General features: G+C 42.5%; 1 protein-coding gene across 6 annotated transcripts in view; it reads left to right on the forward strand.

The window, feature by feature from the left end:
* ACOT12 (acyl-CoA thioesterase 12) overlaps positions 1-22,149 on the forward strand; it is a 57,765-nt gene that overhangs the window by 19,727 nt on the left and 15,889 nt on the right. For all 6 annotated transcript variants that reach the window (XR_005580056.2, XM_074384241.1, XM_039472156.2 and 3 more), the window contains 5 exons: positions 883-984; positions 5,106-5,241; positions 19,026-19,182; positions 20,983-21,102; positions 21,906-22,053. Coding sequence is in view for 5 of the 6 variants with exons in the window: in XM_074384241.1 (XP_074240342.1) it covers positions 883-984; positions 5,106-5,241; positions 19,026-19,182; positions 20,983-21,102; positions 21,906-22,053 (663 nt within the window). In the remaining variant the exon portion in view is untranslated. The remainder of the gene's footprint in view (positions 1-882; positions 985-5,105; positions 5,242-19,025; positions 19,183-20,982; positions 21,103-21,905; positions 22,054-22,149) is intronic.

Here is a 22,149-nt window from a genome sequence, read left to right on the forward strand (position 1 = left end):
TAGGAAATTTCAAAGGGCTCATCATATAATGCCAAATTTTTAAAAATCAGAACATAAGGGCCAGGCACAGTGACTCAAGCCTGTAATCCCAGCACTTTGGGAGGCCAAGGCGGGTGGATCACGAGGTCAAGAGATTGAGACCATCCTGGTCAACATGGCGAAACCCCGTCTCTACTAAAAATACAAAAAAAAATTAGCTGGGTATGGTGGCGTGTGCCTGTAATCCCAGCTACTCAGGAGGCTGAGGCAGGAGAGTTGCCTGAACCCAGGAGGCGGAGGTTGCAGTGAGCCGAGATCGCGCCATTGCACTCCAGCCTGGGTAACAAGAGCGAAACTCCCTCTCAAAAAAAAAAAAAAAAGAACATAAAATTGTAAATACATTATAATAATTTTATATACACATGCATATATACACACATATATTTCATGTCATATGTATGGAATATGTTATGAAAAGTATATATTATGTGATATAATTATGTATATATGTTATATGACATGGATGTGTATATATTATGTATGATATACACATCACATATGATATATAAAATGAAAAGCTAGAAGAAAATTTACCTAAAATTTATAATTTTTATCTCCGGGTGATGGGATTACTGATAATATATACTCTGGATAGTCAGAGTCCATAAATTTTACAGGGTAAATAAATAATTTTTATAATCAGAAAAAAGTTATTAGTCCAATGTTATATAATGTTATTAAAATAATTCTATTGCTTAGAAACAAGTTAAAATTCTGGTTTCATTTTTAAACAGAAAGAAGATAATGGTGCATACATGTGATTAAAGTTTGAATGATGAAATCTGAACTGTTTCTGGATGGCTAAGACTGTATTTGTTTATCTTTTTTTTTTTTTCATTTTAGATCGGTATCAAGGTCATGGTACAGGACGTGCTCACTGGCATTGAGAAGCTTGTTAGTGTGGCTTTCTCAACATTTGTAGCCAAAGCAGTTGGAAAAGAAAAGGTAAATTTTCTAGGCAAATATGTATCTAGCATGTAATTCAGGGACATGGTAACAATTGCATCTGAATTATTATAGAAAAAAATTACATTTCTTCTTACCATCAGATATACTTTCCTAAGATTTGTTATTCACCAATATTTATTGTAAAAGTTCTCATTCTTTGGTAACGTCAGAGGAATAGGGACTTTAGAGAAATGTACCTTAGAGAAAAGACAATATAGACAGTTTGTAAAATACAAAAAAAAGTCCACATTGTTTTAAATGATCTGAAGGTCATACTAGCTTCTTTAAAATACTACCTACTGGTCTAGTGCTTTGCATTTGTGATCATATAACTTAAAACTGAGTTAAAATCTTTTTTAAAAAAAGCAAGAGCAATTTAGCAAGCAGTTGTGGGTTATGGATTAATATTAATCATTGTTTAATATCTGAAGGAAAATTGTCAACATTGCTGAGTTATTGAAGTTTAAAAATAAGCTTTTCGGCATCTAGGGTGAAAACACCTTCCGAAGCGATGCTTTGGCCCGATGAGCATGCTTAGCTGGCTACCCACCCCGCCCCGCCCTTGCCCCAGGCCACTGCTGGGAATTTTCTCCTTATAATTTCTTGGCATTTTTTTTTTTCAGTGTCTGGGTGCCTTGAGGAGGGTCCCCATGTAGTCTAAACACTGTGATAATTCAGTCTGGAATTTGAGTCTTTCACTCCAACAATCATCCCAGAGACACAGTGGCTTCTCCTAGCTCCACTCTGCAGCAGGGAGAAGTACTTCTCTGTCTCTCTGTCCGAAGCCTTCTTCACACTGCCTCCCACTTCAAAGCCAGGCGAAGCAATGTTTCCACTGTACCCAGGAGAGGTAGTGGCAGAACGGCACTCACCAGCTCCTCCTCCTCACCTGAGCCAGGAGGCATAGAGATGGGCTAGGGCTGAGTTGGACCATCATGATGCCAGTGGCCGGTGTCCCTGCAGAGCTTTGTACCCTGGTGCATTTCTCCCATTCTCTCTTTTTTTTTTTTTTTTTTTTTTTTTAATCGGAGTCTCGCTCTGTCATCCAAGCCAGAGTGCAGTGGCGTGATCTCAGCTCACTGCAACCTCTGCCTCCTAGGTTCAAGTGAGTCTCCTGCCTCAGCCTCCCAACTAGCTGGGATTACAGGCTCCCACCACACCTGGCTACATTTTTTTTTTTTTTTTTTTTTTTTTTAGTATTTTTAGTGGAGACGGGGTTTCGCCATGTTGGTCAGACTGGTCTCAAACTCCTGACCACAAGTGATCCACCCGCCTTGGCCTCCCAAAGTGTCAAGAGTACAGGCATGAGCCGTCACACCCGGCCTCCACTCTCAGTCTAACATTAAACACGTTGCAAGGCAAATTCATATTGCCCAAGGGTGTTGTTTTTCAAATGGAAGTTCTATCAGCTAATTGTTATTAAAAATGCAGTTTTCTGGGCCATGTTAGAATCACTAGTATGGAATCTTGGAATCTGTATACTTCCCCAAGCATCCCACAAAGCCTGTGTCCACTAAAATCTGAAACACTGAGGTAGTCTTTCCAACCATTCTGTTTTTCCTGGCATCCCACAAATCTACAGACTCTTGGAAATCAGAGAATATGGAATGGGTGTAGGTGCCCGTATCTTAAAGCAAATAACAAAGGAATGCACCTTGCCATCCCATTCCTTCACATGGGACAGCAGAGGAGGGCTGTCATTTTCCCCTTCTAGCCTCAGACTTCTCACTCTAACTTCACAGATACATGGAATAAGGGTCTGCCGGGCGCGGTGGCTCACGCCTATAATCCAGCACTTTAGGAGGCCGAGGCAGGCAGATCACCTGAGGTCAAGAGTTCGAGACCAGCCTGACCAACATTGAGAAACTCTGTCTCTACTAAAAATACAAAAATTAGCCAGGTGTGGTGGTGCATGCCTGTAATCCCAGCTGCTTAGGAAGCTGAGACAGGCAAATCGCTTGAACCCAGGAGGCGGAAGTTATGGTGAGCCCAGATCGCACCATTGCACTCCAGCCTGAGCAGCAAGAACAAAACTCCATCTCAAAAAAATAAAAGAATATAATAGTCACACTTCAGTCCAATCTCTCTTGAGACTGAAGAACTGGTTTCTGAAAGTGGAAAGTCAGATCCGTTATGGTGCTAGCATAATTGGTTGGTTCAGATAACCTTAATTAAAGCACCTTTACAGACTAACTTATTTCCCAGTTGCTAGTATGCTGGCTTAGTAGCTCATCACAAAGAGACTCATTGAAAAACTAGTGGTTTGGTTTGAACCCATAGTACTACTTGAATCTCTGTTCAAAGTGAGTTTATTCCAGGATAAAATTGGTTCAAAGCATAATGTAGGCTGATAAAAAACCAAAAAGAAATTGGCAATGATTAACCAGACTTAGTTCAACAACTGCACAGGCCAGATTGTTGAAACGACTTGCAAGACTCCACAGGGTACAGTCATGCAAGGCCTTACTAAGCTACAGTGGATGGTGCAGCGGGAGAAAGCAAGCACCGGCCAGCCTCAGAGGGGGCCGAGGCCTCCAGGCACAGCCCTGCTTCAGGGGCCTCCTTAGTCACACAAGATGTACTTTGCAGAACAGGGATCACCAAAACACATGTGACGTATATTGGTTTCAGGACAACCCATACACAAGTTTACCAAGCAGTATTAATACCCTGCTAGTCACACGACTAAAACAACGCTACAAAAACTGTTAAATTGGGCTGGGTGCAGTGGCTCACACCTATCCCACTGCTTTGGGAGGCTGAGAAGGAAGGATTGCTTGAGGCCAGGAGTTTGAGACCAGCCTGGGCAACATAGTGAGCCCTCATCTCTACAAAAAATTAAAAATTAAAAAAAAAACATAGCTAGGCATGGTGATGCTTGCCTGCAGTCCCAGTGGGAGGATCTCTTGAGCCCAGGAATTTGAGGTCATAGGAAGCTATGATTGCACCACTGTGTTCCAGCCTGGGCAACAGAGTGAGACCGTTTCAAAGGAAAAAAAAAAAGTTAAACCAGTGCATGCCATGAATCTACACATTCCTGACCAAATTACACAAGGTAGTCCAGGGGAGTTTTGGACTATCACCAGCTTATTTTTTTCTTTCTTTCTTTCTTTCTTTCTTTTCTTTTTCTGAGATGCAGTCTCACTCTGTAACCCAGGCTGGAGTGCAGTGGCATGATCTCAGCCCACTGCAAACTCCTCCTCCTGGGTTCAGGTGATTATTGTGCCTCAGCCTCCTAAGTAGCTGGGATTACAGGTGTGCTCCACCATACCTGGTTATTTTTTGTATATTTAGTAGAGATGGGGTTTCACCATATTGGCCAGGCTGGTCTTGAACTGTTGACCTCAAGTGATTCACCCACCTCAGCCTCCCAAAGTGCTGGGATTACAGGTATGAGCCACCACACCCAGCGGTCACTTACTTCATCCTTATCTTGGTCAAGGATCAGTATCAGACTTTGAGTATCTTGGACATAAGCATGGGGCTACATTAGTCCAGCTTCAAGGTGATCCCTCCTTCTACACACAGGGTCAGCAGAGGGCATTTATGTAAGAATTTGAGCTCTTGGTTCTGTTGCCTCATATTTCCAGGTTTCTGGAGGTTGGTGAAAGCTTTATTCACACATATTGATTCTTTTGGTTTGCTTATTAGATAATGTTTTCACCATGTAATGAAATTTCCAAATTGGGAATGCCTCAAGGTAAAAGATAGCTTTCTCTAGAACATCTTTATTCCCTCTGCTTGCTATCTTAATTTTGCAAAAGATAGAAAATGTTTCTTGATAAGAATTTGGTGGAGTCAGTCCCTTTCCTCATTCATCGATCTGAATAATTTCTTATTTTGTAGTTCTGCTGAAAAATTTTAAAATCAGGGGAAATTAATAGAACTTTTTAAAGCACAAATCTTATTGCATGAAGAAATAAGCCTATATTGATTTTTTTAGTTTGAAAATAATTTAAGAAAAATATCTAGTCATAGCACGTTTAGTGAAAACACTCATAAAAGCTCTATTTACTTGAGTTAGGAAACCATGTAGCATATCATTTGTTTTTGCAAAATTCATGCCGTGCTTTTATAATTTAACAAGGCAATAAAAGATGAATGCTTTTCTTTTCTAGATTCATTTAAAGCCAGTCACACTTCTAACTGAACAAGATCATGTGGAACATAATCTGGCTGCTGAGAGAAGGAAAGTTCGACTACAACATGAAGAAACCTTTAACAGTTTAATGAAGGCAAGCAGCAAGTTTGATGGTCAGTAAATTCACTTCTAAGAATTTTAATTCTATGACTGTGACAGGCAAAGGAATCTTTTCTTAGAGCACACTTATTTTCACCTTATTATTACCATTCAGTCCTGGCGATGCTAGGTATCTTTTAATTCTTTTTTTTTTTTTTTTTTTTTTTTTGAGACAAAGTCTCACTTTGTCACTTAGGCTGGAGTGCAGTGGCCCGATCTTGACTCACTGCAACCTCCACCTCCCAAGTTCAAGCGATTCTCCTGCCTCAGCCTCTCAAGTAGCTAGGATCACAGGCATGTGCTACCATGCCCAGCCAATTTCTGTATTTTTGGTAGAGACAGGATGTCACCGTCTTGGTCAGGCTGGTCTCAAAATCCTGACCACTAGTGATCCACCCACCTCAGCCTCCCAGAGTTCTGGGACCACAGGCGTGAACCACCGCGCCTGGCCGACACTAGGTATCTTTTCCAACAAATCCAGTGGCTGGAGAAGAAAGGGACTGGCCATTGAGAAAGTAACTGCTGGCACCTAAGGCCTCTTTAAATTGGAAGATCTCCAGGAGAGGAGATGGGGAAAAAGGGACCAGGCAGTCATTAGTAAGCATGTGTTCACTAATGATGGCTGAATGAAGGGTTGATGACAATGCCATACATTGACACGGTGCTTCATGGCTTACCAAGCAGTTTCTCATCCATGGTTTCATCGGAGCTGCATGTAATCTCAAAAGAGCAGGAAGCTGCAACTCTGAGCAGGAAAGAAACTTGCTGAAGAACATAGGCGATGTGAGCGGAGGCTGTAAGATCCCGCTCCTGTTGCCTGGTGCCTTCCACAATCACGCTGTGTTTTATGAGCCACACTTCCTTAGCTCTCTGGCAGTGATTTCCTGGGCTCTTTGACGCCTCCTGGAGCCAGAATGGTGGGGAAAGGCAGAGCCCCTCCCTTGCCCCTCCTCTGCCCTTCCTTTATGTCTGACCACATCTTCTGAAGCCCCAGGGGATGACAGTGGAGAGCACAGTGAGGGAGAGGAGGCCGTGGAGTGAGCCTGCCCAGGCCGCACAAGCTCACCACTGCCAGGAGGGCAGAAGGTTCAACACCTCTTAGCTCCAAAAGAAGGCACAGGAAGAAGAGGCAGGAAAGGAGAGGACAAGAACATATCAGGATAAGGATGCCAAAAGAGAAGAGAAAGGCCAGAGGAAAGAGAGAGGTAGCAGCCAGGGTGGCGGAGGGGCAGGGCCTTTATTCTGCCCCAGGTGATATTCTGGGACCAGCCCACAGAAGACTTCTGGGGTGAAAAAGAGATTTTTCAAAGGTTTCTACTCATTGCTGACCTTTCAAAGGGCAATACTTATTATCAAGAGATTTTTTTTTTTTTTTTTTTTTTTTTTGAGATAGAGTTTCATTCTTGTTGCCCAGGCTGGAGTGCGATAGCATGATCTCAGCTCACTGCAACCTCTGCCTCCCAGGTTTAAGCAACTCTCCTGCCTCAGCCTCCCAAGTAGCTGGGATTACAGATGCACGCCACCACGCACAGCTAATTTTGTATTTTTAGTAGAGACGGCGTTTCACCGTATTGGTCAGACTGGTCTCAATTCCTGGCCTCAAGTGATCTGCCCACCTCGGCCTCCAAATGTCCTGGGTTGCAGGTGTGAGCCCCCGTGCCTGGCCCAGACCAAGTTATTTTTAAGGAAATAAAGACTTCATCATTAAATGGTGGTGTTAAGAAGAGCGAGGCTCCTTTTGTAAAGCTGGTCACAGCACCAAAATACATTTCAAATGCATTTTGACCAAGTAATAAAATAGCTGAACCAAGAGAACAGCCCTGAGGCAGATGAGACAACCATTAATAAAAAACAAAACCCTGCTGTCTCCTCATCCCTAAAATCCTAAAAAAGAAATGAAATGGCGATAAAATACTTAGTAATAAGCAAACCCTTACCATGTATGGCAAGTAAATCTCTTAGGACATCTTAGGAAAACTCAAGCATTTAACACAGTTTTTAGTAAGTATATGCAGTTCCCCTAGTTTCACTGGTCTTCCTTTCTGCAGTTATGTCTTTAAAAAAGTTTTTGGCCGGGCGCAGTGGTTCAAGCCTGTAATCCCAGCACTTTGGGAGGCCGAGGCAGGTGGTTCACGAGGTCAAGAGATCAAGACCATCCTGGTCAACATGGTGAAACCCTGTCTCTACTGAAAATACAAAAAACATTCGCTGGGCATGGTGGTACGTGCCTATAATCCCAGCTACTCAGGAGGCTGAGGCAGGAGAATTGCCTGAACCCAGGAGGCAGAGGTTGCGGTGAGCCGAGATTGCGCCATTGCACTCCAGCCCGGGTAACAAGAGCTAAACTCCGTCTCAAAAAAAAAAAGCTTTTTGTTCTCATTGAAATTACACTACCTGAATTTGTGAGGAGAAAGTAGAAATAAGCCACTAAACAACCGGAAATCTAATTGACAACGTCAAAAAACAATTCTTTTTTTTTTTTTTTTTTTTTTGAGACGGGGTCTTGCTCTGTCACCCAGGCTGGAGTGCAGTGGCTTCATCTCTGCTCACTGCAATCTCTGCCTCTGCCTCCCGGGTTCAGGTGATTCTCCTGCCTTGGTCTCTGGAATAGCTGGAAATACAGACACATACCACCATACCCAGCTAATTTTTGCATTTTTAGTAGAAACAGGGTTTCAGCATGTTGGCCAGGCTGGTCTTGAACTCTTCTCTTTTTTTTTTTTTTTTTTTTTTTTTTTTTTGAGACAGTTTCTTTCTTGTTACCCAGGCTGGAGTGCAATGGCGCAATCTCGGCTCACCGCAACCTCCGCCTCCTGGGTTCAGGCAACTCTCCTGCCTCAGCCTCCTGAGTAGCTGGGATTACAGGCACACACCACCATGCCCAGCTAATTTTTTGTATTTTTAGTAGAGATGGGGTTTCACCATGTTGACCACGATGGTCTCGATCTCTTGACCTCATGATCCACCCGCCTCAGCCTCCCAAAGTGCTGGGATTACAGGCTTGAGCCACCGCATCCGGCCCCGACCTTGAACTCTTGACCTCAGGAGATCCTCCTGCCGTGGCCTCCCAAAGTGTTGGGATTACAGGTGTGAGTCACCATGCCTGGCAAAAAAACAGTTCTTTTGAAATCTGTAGATATTCATCCAGAGAGTCTTGCAAGAACTGCTTCCATCCTCTCCAGGTCATCTGTCATGTGAATCACATGTCTGAAGGTCATCCTCCATCCTTTTACTCTCTAGAGCAAGCCACTGCTCATGAGAAAGAGGGGGACCCTGTGATGTGTGAGGTGCTGGCCAGGTGGAAGGACTCCTTCCCTCTCAGCAGAGAGAGAGGACAGACTACCGCCCTGACTGGCAGTGCTATCCAACAATTATGTATGAAATGCCTGTCGTGTGCCAGGAGCCTGCTTGCCACTAGAGGTATAAAGATGAAAAATGCAGGGTCTTTGCTTTTGAGAAACTTGTAGTTTAGTGCTGGAGACAGACACATTAATAGTTTCTAAATAATATAGAGAGTGAGCAGAGAGGTATAGATGCCAAGTAACGTGAGAGCCCAGAGGAAGGGCCCTTAGGGGGTTCACAAGAGACTCGCTGGAGGAGGGGCTACGAGAAGAAAGTTGGGAAGGCGAGGAGGCGCGTAGCCGCGAGAGTGAAGGCACGGAGGCATGGAGCAGCACCTGTGCACTGGGAAGCCACCAACACGAGAGTATTGCTAGAGAGAAATTGCAAGGGAGAGGGAGGCGGGAGAGGAAGAAGGTAGGACTGTGTCATGGAGGCTCCCTCGGGCATGCTGAGAAGCTTGGCCTTTCTTCTATTCTTGATGGGAGCCACTGAAGGATTTGGAGCGGGGTTGGGGCACGACTGGGTTTGCACTTAATATGGTCACTCTGGGTAGAGGAGAGAGACCAGGGGAGAGGTGAGGAGCTCCTAAACCAGGAAGTGATAGTGAGGAGAGACAGGAGGGAGAGAGTTTAAAAATATACACGAGGCCACGCACAGTGGCTCATGCCTATAATCCCAGCACTTTAAGAGGCCAAGGTGGGTGGATAAGGTCAGGAGTTTGAAACCAGTCTGGCCAACATAGTAAAACCCCATCTCAACTAAAAACAAATACAAAAAAAAAAATTTAGCTGGGCATGGTGGTGGGCACCTGTAATCCTAGCTACTTGGGAGGCTAAGGCAGGAGAATTGCTTGAACCCAGGTGGTGGAGGTTGCAGTGAGTTGAGATCACACCACTGCACTCCAGCCCATGCGACAGTGGAAGACTCTGTCTCAAAATATGTGTGTGTGTTTGCGTGTGTGTGTGTGTGTGTGTGTATACACACATATATATATGAGGCTACACCAACAGAATAGGGTCACTGACTGGCTGTGGGAAGAAGGGCAAGGACAAAGGAGCATAGGCTGACTCCAGGGTGTCTGCCTGGAGCAGCCGGTTAGCAGTCGTGCTATGAACTGAGATCATGGATCTGAGGGGCAGGGAAGGGCAATTTTCAGGAGGTAGGTGATGAGTTCAGTTTTAGGCAGATGGAGTCTGATCTGCCCGTGGACATCCAAGGAAGAGACCGCGGCTGGGGAGATACCACCTGCGAGACAACCGCTTGGAGATGCAGCTCAAATGAAGACAATACCTGCACCGCACGGGGTGCTGGGCCAAGAACAGAACCTGCAGAGCACAGGCATCTAAGAGAGGATCCGGGAAGGCGAACCTATGAAGGACACCTGGAGGGACTCATCAGAGGGGCGCAGGGAGAGCTGGAGAGAGCAGCGTCACACGCCAAGGGAGTGGAGTTACAAGAAACAATAATTGGTCAAGTGCGTTCCAGGAAGTGAGGAATAAAACCTGTCTACTGGACTGGGAATCAGGAAGGCACTGGTGACGTCGGCAAGTGTGGGGTTAGAAGTTTGGGAGGCATTTGGATGACCTCAGTTACTTAGAGGAATAACGGGATGGGGGACGGTTTGCCATAACCGTTATGCCATATGCGCAGGCCAGATTAAACACTCCTGTCACCAGGCTTGCTTGACGCATGTGTACAAGGATGCAGGGGGGTGGGAGGAGGGAGGTGGAGCTGCAGCCTCCTCGCCCTGACAGCCCAAGTGTCATCTGTTGCGGGACATGTGGACGGTGAGGGACACAGTGGCCATCGCAGCTCTTAGAGCAGCTTGGCTAGTTCAGAACCTTTGCTTTTGTGGAAAACAGGTGTCCTGTGTCCCACAGCAGCGCTAGCATTTGGCAGGAACTCACTTTTCTCAAGGTGTTTTTTTTTTTTTACTCCAGCCATCAGAGGTGGAGCTTGCTCCTTTCTGGTCTCTGGACGCAGCCCAGCAGGAAGCAGGAGGCTTCCATCAGCCCACTTACCCCTAAACCATCCACCTGGGGAGAGCCACCTCCTCCCACTGGACTTACTCTTAAAGGCCAGTTGCTAGGAGCCAGGCCTATGCATTGGCTCATCTTTCTCTCATAGTCTCTGGTTGCCCCAGCATTAAGCTGCTCTTTGTATTTTCTCACCCAGTACTTTCTTATCCAGGTCTGTAACCAAGTCCTCTGATTTTGCAAAACCATCCTTCTATCTCTGTGAGTTCAATTGTTTTGATTTTTAGATTCCACAAATAGATGAGAACACATGATGTTTGTCTTTCTGTGCCTTACTTATTTGGCTTGACATAATGACCTCAGTTCCATCCATGTTGTTGCAGATGACAGGATCTCCTTCTGTATTATGCTGAATAGTACTGTAATAGGTCTGTCACCAAAACCTCTGACTTTGCTTTTCTCGGCTTGCTGAGGCAAGGTAAAAAATAAACAAAACAAGAGCCAGGCCTGGTGGCTCACACCTGTAAAATAACCCAGCACTTTGGAAGGCCGAGGCGTGTGGATCACAAGGTGAGGAGACTGAGACCATCCTGGCTAGCATGGTGAAACCCCATCCCTACTGAAAATACAAAAAATTAGCCAGGCTGGGTGGCATGCTCCTGTAGTCCCAGCTACTTGGGACGTTGAGGCAGGAGAATGGCTTGAACCAGAGAGGTGGAGGTTGCAGTGAGCCAAGATTGCACCACTGCACTCCAGCCTGGGTGACAGAGCAAGACTCCACCTCAAAAAATAATAATAAAAATTTAAAAACAAGAACTGTAAAATGAGAATAATAAAGGTACTTGGGTTTATGGGATCATTAAATGAGTTAATATAGAAAGTGTCAGGCATGCAGAAAGTGCTGTCATTTCTATTATAGTTTGAGAGGTCCCCACCACAGGAGGAATTAGAGCCAACAGTTAAAGACAGATACTTCAAAGGAACTTTGCTGTGAAGGATGAAAGAAATAGCCTGAAGCTAGAGGAGACCCTCAAACTCAAGGGACACTGTTTTTCAGGGTAGGAGAAATTTGGTCATGGTTCCGGGTTGATCAAGATAATTGACGAGGCCTGGCGGTGGCTCACACCTGTAATCCCAGCACTTTGGGAGACCGAGGCAGGTGGATCATTTAAGATTAGGAATTCAAGACCATGGTGAAACCCTGACTCTACTGAAAATACAAAAAATTAGCTGGATGTAGTGGTGCACTCCTGTAATTCCAGCTACTTGGGAGTCTGAGGCAAGAGAATTTCTTGAACCCAAGAGGTGAGCCAAGATCGCACCACTGAAGTCCAGACTAGGCCACAGAGCCAGATTCAGTATCAAAAAAATAAATAAATAAATAATAAATAAAAAGATAATTGATAAAAATAATTATTGAGGAAGAAGTTGATTATAAAACAAAGATATAATTCATGTCAAATCTGTACTTCAGGCCCTGGGAAATTGTTGTTATGTATTTGTCTGGGAGGAATGAGGATCTCTGCTACCCTGAGCTCCTTTGCAAGGGTTTGTCTATTGGGAAGGGTTTCTAGGATGGTGACTCAAGCTGTCTTCACACCCCACTCAAGGTCGCATGAGCCAGGTAAACGTGGGTGGCTGCATTGGCTTCTTCTGGTGTTGTACAAGTTGCACTAATAAATGAAATCAGCAGGAGACAATTTGTCTGCACAACACTAACAGTACTTTGAGTACTGGAGATAGTCTAAATTAATTAGTAACAGGCACACACGACAGTCACTCAATTACAGAGATGAAACGATTACAATTGACTTGAGTTTCAGTTTTTTAGAAAGTTATCCAGATTAGATCTACATGTCTGGTTCAATTTAGAATTACGGATTTTTTTTTAAGTCTGCTTTTATCATCTGCTTTGTTTAACCTGCCCTAACATAGATTATTCTACATTCTTTCACACAAAACAACTTTTAACCTAATTCCATTGATCTGATTTTATTTTTGGAAATTTTACTAACTTCCATGCCAGCAAAGATGCCAGAGAACTTAAAAGCAATTTCTCTTAAAGAACATAAGAGTCAGACTCTGACATTCAAAGTTGCTGTGTAGTGTGCAATTTCTCCACCCTTAGATCTGACAGAGTTGGTTTTTGACAGGACAGTGTGTGATCTAAAAGAAGAGAACCAGATCATCTCTGTTCTTGAACCATGTTTTTAGGAAACCAGGAGTTTGCATTGGTTATAAATATCAAACATAAAACATTGGAATATTTTTTGAGATGTTGTATGATGGAAATGCGTATTATTTTAACAGTGAGAACATTGAATCCAGATCATATCCTTTCAGAAGGAAAGAAAAAAGAGATGAGATTAGTTTTGTAAAAGCGGGATATTTCTGGGATGTGTATATAAGCACACACATCCCATAAATACTACTGGGTCATTATTTGCAAGTTTGACATATAGGGGAGAAACTTATGATTTGAAGCATTTTAATTCTAATTTTTCAGTAAGAAAATTAGATCTTAAGGGCATTATCCTGGGTAATTTTCTGGATATGCAGAAAGAAAACTAGGTCTAGCATGACCTCAATTCAGGTCAGATTTCCTGATCTACAAATATAGAGTGAATGTAAAGTTGTCTAAGCAGGATGATGACACAGTAAGAACATCCAAAGTACAAGAATTGAACCTGATCACTCAAAGCCGGCAGAAAGGATCAGGTCTGTTTACTTAACCCAAAGCAGAACTGTGAGCCTGAATTGCTCTCTGAACCTGAGAAAACCCTGTTTTTTCATTGGTTGTAAATTAGCTGCAAATAAGCAAACTCCTGCACCAAAGTCATTTAACCCAATATATTTCTGCATACGTACCGTAGCTGATGCTGGTGCACGTATGACCTTATCTAGCACCTCCCTCTACAGGTTCCAATGTATACTGTATATGTCTTCATAGGAAGCGTGTGGGTTCTCTTTAAAATTATCCCTCAGAAAAGAAGACGCTGGCCGGGCGCGGTGGCTCAAGTCTGTAATCCCAGCACTTTGGGAGGCCGAGGGGGGTGGATCACGAGGTCGAGAGATCGAGACCATCCTGGTCAACATGGTGAAACCCCGTCTCTACTAAAAATACAAAAAATTAGCTGGGCATGGTGGCTCGTGCCTATAATCCCAGCTACTCAGGAGGCTGAGGCAGGAGAATTGCCTGAACCCAGGAGGTGGAGGTTGCGGTGAGCCGAGATCGTGCCATTGCACTTCAGTCTGGGTAACAAGAGCGAAACTCCGTCTAAAAAAAAAAAAAAGAAAAAAGAAAAGAAGACGCTGCTTTATATTTGAGTTTTTATGATGTCTCTTATATCATGAAGCCTTCTCTTAATTTTTTTTTATTTTATAAAAACTATTTTTAAAGAGGTAGTACATGCACAGGGTAAAAAATGCAAAATGCATAAAAGAGCATATAGTTAAACAGTAAGTCTGCCCACCATTTCACTTCCCACCTTCAGAGACAATCACTATCACACACACTTTAATTTTTATGGTTACATAGTAGGTGTATATATTTATGGGCTATGTGAAGTATTGTTATACAAGCAGGTAAATGTGTAATAATCACATCATGTAAAATGGGGTATCCATTCCTTCAAGTGTGTCAAAGAATCCAATGCTACTTGTTATTTTTAAATATGTAATTATCGCTGACTATAGTCACCCTGTTGTGCTGTCAAATACTGGGTCTCATCCATCCTTTCTAACTATATTTTTTGTGCCCATTAACCATGTCCACCTTCCCACTGCCCTTCTCAGTCTCTGGTAAGCATGCTTCTGCTCTCTATTTCCGTGAGTTCAATTGCTTTCATTTTTGGCTCCCACAAATAAGTGAGAACAGGTGATGTTTGTCTTTCTATGCCTCATTTCACTGATCATAATGATCTCCAATTCAATCCACGTTGTTGCAAAAGACAGGATCTCATTCTTTTTTATGACTGCATAGTATTCCACCATATATATGTATCACATTTTCTTTATTCATTCGTCTGTTGCTAGACACTTAGTTTGCTTCCAAATTTTTGCTATTGTGAATAGTGCTGCAACAAACATGGGAGTGCAGATACCTCTTCAGTATCCTGATTTCCTTTCTTTTGGGTGTATACTCAGCAATGGGATTACTGGATCCAATGGTAGCTCTGTTTTTACTTTTTTTTAGAAACCTCCAAACTGTTCTTCGTAGGGGTTGTACTAATCTACATTCCCACCAACAGTGCATGAGGGTTCCCCTTTCTCCACATTCTTACCAGCGCTGGTTATTGCCAGTCTTTTGGATGAAAGGCATTTTAACTGGGGTAAGAAGATATCTCATTGTAGTTTTGATTTGCATTTCTCTGATGATCGGTGATGTTGAGCACCTTTCCGTATGCCTGTTTGCCATTTGCATGTCTTCTTTTGAGAAGTGACTATTCAAATCTTTGGCCCATTTTTTAAGTCAGATTATTAGATTTTTTTTTTTTTGTAGAGCTGTTTAAGCTCCTTCTTATATATTCTGGTTATTAATTGCTTATCAGATGTATTGCTGTCAAATATTTTCTCCCATTCTGTGGGTTGTCTCTTCACTTTGCTAATTGTTTTCTTTGTTGTGCAGGAGCTTTTGAACTTGATGTGATTCTGTTTGTTGATTTTTGCTTTGCTTGCCTGTGCTTATGGGGTATCGCTAAAGAAATTTTTTCCCAGACCAATGTCCTGGAGTTTCCCCGATGTTTTCCTGTAGCAGTTTCATAGTTTGAGGTTTTAGAGTTAAGCCTTGACGCCATTTTAATTTTATTTTTGTGTATGGTGAGAGATAGTGGTCTAGTTTCATTCTTCTACGTATGAGTATCCAATTTTCCCAGCACCATTTTTTGAAGAGATTGTCTTTTCCCCAATGTATGTTCTTGGTACCTTTGCTGAACGTGAATTGACTGTGGTTGTGTGAATTTGTCTCTGGGTTCTCAATTCTGTTCCATTGGACTATGTGACTGTTTTTACGCCAGTGCCATGCTGTTTTGGTTACGAAAGCTCTGTAGCATAATTTGAAGTCAGGTACTTGTGTTAATTTATTTTCAACAAAAAATGTACCATTTGAGTAAGCAACATTAGCCTGAAAACAACCTCAATCAATACTAGTGTGTGATCTGTATAAAACATCTAATAAAATCAGTTTTAGAGAGAGAAGTTGAAAGGGATTAGGATTTTATATTTCTTTTAAAAATCACTTTAGAAAGAATTCAATTTTGATTTCAGCAATATGGTGAATTCATTGTTGGGAAAAAAAATAAAAATTTCTGGAAAAATTTTTACAAATATCTTTGCAAACACATCTCAGCAGGCAGAAAAATAAGAGGAAACTCTGAAGTCCCAAAATGGTGAGAAGACACAAATGCAGCAGTGCAAGGAAGCATTGGGGCTGGCATTTGTTCTGGAGGACCCAGCAAGTGCCTGAAGACATAGAGCTTGTATGTAATGAGCTGCCTGGGCTCAGGAGACAAAGCCAGGGGCCCATGTGAGGGAGAAGGTTGGATCCAGGACCCTTCTATGGTGCTTCAGCCTCCAAAAGGTGATTCCCCCAGTGAGTCAACTAGAAAAATCCCACCCTCCAGAGAGCCTTCGCCCTAAGTGGAATGGGAAAAAAGTTCTTTCTCTTTGAGAATTCAATCACAAGTGCATCCTCATGCAGATTTGGATCCTCAGAAGTCACATGACCTGTCTGGGCCAAAACAGAACAAGTAAACTTTACTGTAAAGCAGTGCTATGTTGTAGGACCCCAGGTGATCTGCCACTGTAAATGCAGATTCTTTGTGAAAAAATGACTTTAAAGCCAGCTCTCAAGAATTTCCATAGGAAAAGATCCAAGCAGTATGAGATCCTAGCCAAAAATCATAAAAGATAGAAATAAACAAGGCACCCAAGATCTAGAAGTGTCACCAGGCCCCACAAAGTCTGAATAAGGCCTGCAAAGACAGCAGATAATAAATTTATCAAGTAAGATGAAGTAAGAATCTTAATATATTTTAAGAAATTAAAGAGCATCAAGAGTACGATGCAAGCACAAAAAAAAGAGATGACTTAGAAGGTTTAACAAAGAAACAAAGGCAATTTCTGTAAAAAGAATACATAGTAATTAAAATGTAAAACTCAGCGAATGAATGAAATAGCAGGTAAGACGGAACTAGAAGAGAGATTTGAAAGAGTTACTTAGAACACAGCCAGACAAAGAAATGGGAAACATGCAAGGTAGATTAGGAGACATGGAGAATGGAGTGAAATGTCTAACATGCAAAAAAAAGCTTCAGAAATGAGACGAGCAAGATTTCAAGCAAATGACATAAACAGACGTTTCATTAAGAGGTAATGAGAACGTTAAATATACAGGTAAAAAAGATGTTGGACCTCATTAGTAATCAAGGAAATGCAAATTATAACCAACATGAGATACTCTTGCACACCCACCAAACTGGAAATAGTTGAGTGTCTGATACTAAGCAAATATAGGGACCAGTGGGGACTCTCGTAAATAGAAGACAGAAGTGTTAGTACAACTATTCTATTACCTAAAAATATTCTATTGCGAGTAAGGCCTATGAACGCGAAGGAAATCAGCCAAGTTAAGTTCATTCATTCATTTCATTTAACAAATATTTATTGAGCACCTATGTTCAGGAATTATATTAGAATTTTTAAAATTCATAGTCCCTGCACCAAAAAGCTTAGGATCGAGTGGGTCACATAATAAAAGGTCACACAAATAACGTAAAACTACAGCCACGAATGAAAGGTCCTTCGAGAGACCCCGAAGATGGGACTGAGCTGTGGAGGTCAGAGAAGGCTCCTCTGAGGAATGATGACCAAGCTGGGCCACAGAATATGAGTGAAATGGAAGACACAGGTGGTGGTGGCCGGGGGGTTGCTGTAGACAGCTGGGGTGTGATAAATGCTCTGTTGTTGAAGGTAACACATCCTCAGAGGAAGTGAAAAAGGACCAGTGTGACTGGACCAAAGGGAGACGGAAAGTGAGGCCAGACCAGGAAGGTAGGGCTTGCAGGCCTGGGAAGGTTTTGGGGTTTTATACGGTATCAGTGGGAAGCTACTGACTTGTTTTAAGCTGGGGACTGAAATATCAATGGAAATACGAAAAAAATAAAAGAGGAAGACCATCAATTAATTATAAATCTAAAATTGCATTGGGAAGTGGAGTTCAGGGTTTCTGTGACTACACTTCTTGATCACCAGCTGTGACTGTGCCCTGAACGCCAACAGCTGCTGAGTGTATCTTCCCTCTCACACTGTAAGCTCAGCTCTGCCTCTGACAGTACAACCAGGATGGTGCCCCAGTTTGTAAATCCTTTCCCCCTCCTCCCCAACAATAGCATGGGAGATGGAAACCTAGCTAGTGGTTCACTTTGTGATGCAAGAAGCATACCATTTTACTGTTTTGCAGCCAGAGTAAATGATTTCGCCATTGTTGAGAGTAAAAACCAGTTTGTCAGTAAATGAAGCAGATATGATTCAAAAGAAGCAGAAAGGCCAGGTGTGGTGACTCATGCCTGTACTCTCAGCACTTTGGGAGGCCGAGGCGGGGAGATCACCTGACGTCAGGAGTTCAAGACGAGCCTGGTCAACATGGCAAAACTCCGTCTCTACTAAAAACACAAAAATTAGTCAGGTTTGGTGGCACGCGCCTGTAATCCCAGTTACTCGGGAGGCTGAGGCAGGAGAATCGCTTGAACCTGGGAGCCTGAGGTTGCAGTGAGCCAAGATCTCCTCAATGCGCTCCAGCATGGACGACAAAGCAAGACTCTGTCTTTAGAAGAAAAAAAAAAAAAAGAGTAGAAGGACATGGAGAAGTGTGACAGATTGTGTCTTTCCTGCTCATGACTGCATTCATTACAAACAGTTTCCACAGGAGGCCACTTTCCTCTTCTGAAGTTTCAGTGTTTCAGGCCTCTCAGTGTCTCTGGTCCTTTGTAGCTCAGATTCCTTTATTTTTAACAACTTTATTGTAGTGTAATGGACAATGAATGGCCCATATGTAAAGCATACAATTGGATAAGTTTTGACGTAAGTGTCCACTTGTGAAACCATCACCACAATCAAGATAATGACATATTCGTCACCCCCAACATTTCTGCCCCTCTCTGTCCTGATCTGTCCCTACCCTACCACAAACAACTCAAGTTTCAATGTAACCATTCTTTTCATCAAAATTCCGATAGGCTAGAATACAATCTCTAAAAGGCCCTTTCTGATGTTATCTTAAAATTAACTCAATTCACTGCAAATATTCACCATTCAGATGAGAGTTACTCTGTAGAACCTGTCAATTGGATCAGTTTTAAGGTTTTGAGAACACTTCAATTTTTCTGTAAATCTGAGTTGAATGTACTGCCAGGAAGGAAAAGCTGTAGCCCCAGAGCCTCTGGTTCATTCCGCCATCATTAATGTTTACCTCCACCTTTTAGATCTCATTTTTGATGAAGAGGAAGGAGCGGTTTCCACAAGGGGCACCTCTGTTCAGAGCATTGAACTGGTCCTCCCACCCCACGCAAACCATCACGGAAATACGTTTGGTGGCCAGATTATGGCTTGGATGGAGACAGTGGCTACTATTTCTGCAAGGTGCTTGGTTTTGACCTTCGAGATATGATATTGGGACCAGTGAGGAGAAAATGGAAAGGGTCTGAAGAGCCAGTTCTTGGGCTAGTCAAGAAGTCAAGGAAAGGACTGAGGAAAACGTTGCCTCTTACAATGATTTGTAAATCATTTACTTGCTTACTTTAGGATTAACCTGTCCTTTTGTTTGAAGGTGAATATTTATTTGGTTCAAAAATAAAAATAAGATGACAGTTTTAATACTTTATTCTGAATTATGGATATTGATCTTGTGAAACTGCAACTCATTGTCTTGATAGCTTATGACAAAGTAAATTCAGAATAGAAATGGAAGACAGACTTCACACTTAAAAAAGTCAGTCTAGGCTGGACATGGTGGTTCGTACCTATAATCTCAGCACTTTGGGAAGCCGAGGCAGGAGGATTGCTTGATGCCAGGAGTTCAAGACCAGCTTGGGTAGCATAGTAAGACCCTGCCTCTACAAAAAAAATTTTTGCTGGTGTGGCGGTGTGCACATGTAGTCCCAGCTAGTTGGGAGGCTGAGGTGGGAGGATCACTTGAGCCCAGGGATTCAAGGCTACAATGAGCTATGATCATGCTGCTGCACTCCAGCCTCTCTATAGATAAGTAAGTAAGTAAATAAATAAATAAATAAAGTCAGAAACCTTTTTAAAGACAATTTACAGTTAGGTCTGACCTTTAAAGGTGCTGGTTAAAAATCATTATGGCCAAAGAATTAACTGAAACATAGAGAAAGTAAAAAGAGAATAAGAATACTTTTTAAGACTCCTCAGTTTCAAAAAGGTTATTTTATTCTTAATGGAAAGATGGAGGTAATTGAGCAGCTTTAGGGAACACTCTGTACCCTGGAAATGCACTTGAATAGTATCTGCCCTCCTGACAATTTTCATAACCACTGAAAATGGTTGAGATTGTATTTCCCTCAAATTAAAATAAATTTTGTTATTAATATGTCTGTAGTAATGACTACAGTTAGAAACCTGTAGTTATTCTTTCTAAAAATTATGCACAAATAAGCGAGTTTGTTTTTAAAATGAGATTGTCATTCTTAATGACAGCAAAGCAACTGAACATATTCTATTGTAAAGGCTTACAATATAACTACAGCTGTGTCTGTTCACGTGGGGTTGGCACAATTCTTTAGAGTAATTGAGTGATGACAGTGGGAATCCAAAATGTGGAAAATTATAGAAGTAACTTTCTGAAATTCAATATTATATATAACTATTTTCAAATTTCACGCATACACAAATTATAAAATGTGTATCTCCTAGCCTTTCAGGCTTTATGTAGCAAGCCAGGTGATTTTTCTGTGGGGGAAAAAACTTGTCTTTTGATCTCTGGGTGAAATCTGATTAACTGTGAAGCTGAAGGATTGTGTGAGGACACCTGCCTTCACTTGGGCCCCACTCCAACCTGGATCACAACTTCTTGGGACTGCAGTCATGAGCTATCAGGATGACTGTAATTCAAATTAGAACAAAAGGCACTGGTTTGTTGTTCCAAGGGACTTCCATAGGAAACAAGACAAGAGTAGGACTGTTACCAGAGGAGCAGAAGTGTCACCATCTAAGTAAAGATCCCACTGCTGGGGACATGGGATTTCCCAAGATGTTGGCAGGTAGTGTGCAGATCCACTCTCAACACACACAATCCGGTTGTTTATTTCAGTCAAGTTTAAAGAAATGCCAATTTGGAAAATAGGTTGAAGACTTGCCTGTGCATCTGTTCAAAGAATGAATGAGTGATCGTGTTCTTCTCTCTCCCTCCCTCCATCTTCCCAGCCGCTTGTGTCGGGCGCATCTCTTTCTGAAGTCCGTAGATATGTTTAAGTTCCGGGGACCATCTACGGTTGGAGATCGTCTTGTCTTCACTGCTATCGTCAACAACACATTTCAGACCTGGTAAAGTGAGCTCTTAGGCTGCTATGAAGAAATTTAAACTTGCACAAATGTAATTTTTAATTTCAACCTGGAGGTGAGTATAGGAACTACTTTAGTGAAATTCCATTTTTTTCATGCGACTTTCAAAATCCACGAACGTATTTTTAACCCTTTGTTCTGCTTAGGGCCTTCTCCCACTGAGTAAATTGCGATGGACTGGTTTTCGTCTTATAAGGGTAGCCCTATGCCCCATTGGCCCAAGATGGACCTGGTTTATACCTGTCATCTCTGTATAATTATTAACTTTTCCATTCAGTGCCAGTGACTAGATGGTCAACCAACTCGTAATGGATCTGGTATTACCAGCATGAAATCCAAACCACTTCCCAGTTACTTTTATTATTCTTGATAGGCAATGAAAAGATTTGATTTAGTATTTCTTTCTTTTTAAATGTAAAAAAGAGTATCTGTTTCCTGTCTAATTTCAATGTTTATTTTTTAATTATAGACTTACTGTTTTTAGGGACGAAAACTGGACTTTGGCACAATTTCAGCCCTCCCCCACGTTGCCAAAATATGTTCACGAATGTATTTAAAGCCCTTCCTAGCCTTTTTCCCACTTGAAAGTGGGGAAGTAAAATGGAAGTGCCCTCAGGCAGTCCCTTGACCTGAAAATGGATTTTAATAGTTACACAGATTTGCTGGTAACAAAGAAGAAAACCCAGGCCCTTATCCTCCCGTTGCTTGGAGGAGGTGGCAGCAGTGGGCAAGGAGGCCTAACAGGCCGAGCCCCTCTGCCCACCGCCCTGCATCACCCCTCACAGTGTTGAAGTTGGAGTTCGCGTGGAGGCCTTTGACTGTCAGGAATGGACTGAGGGCCGAGGGCGTCACATCAACAGTGCTTTTCTCATCTACAATGCTGCTGATAAGGAAAATCTCATCACATTTCCCAGAATCCAACCCATTTCAAAGGTCAGTTATTATCAGGCAAGGTTCAACAGGCAGAGAGCTCTACCCAGAATCTCCTCCCACCAGCAACAACCTCTGGGGTCCTTTCCCTGTTTTGCT

Source organism: Saimiri boliviensis, chromosome 1, assembly GCF_048565385.1.
Source record: "Saimiri boliviensis isolate mSaiBol1 chromosome 1, mSaiBol1.pri, whole genome shotgun sequence".
Taxonomy (NCBI): domain Eukaryota; kingdom Metazoa; phylum Chordata; class Mammalia; order Primates; family Cebidae; genus Saimiri; species Saimiri boliviensis.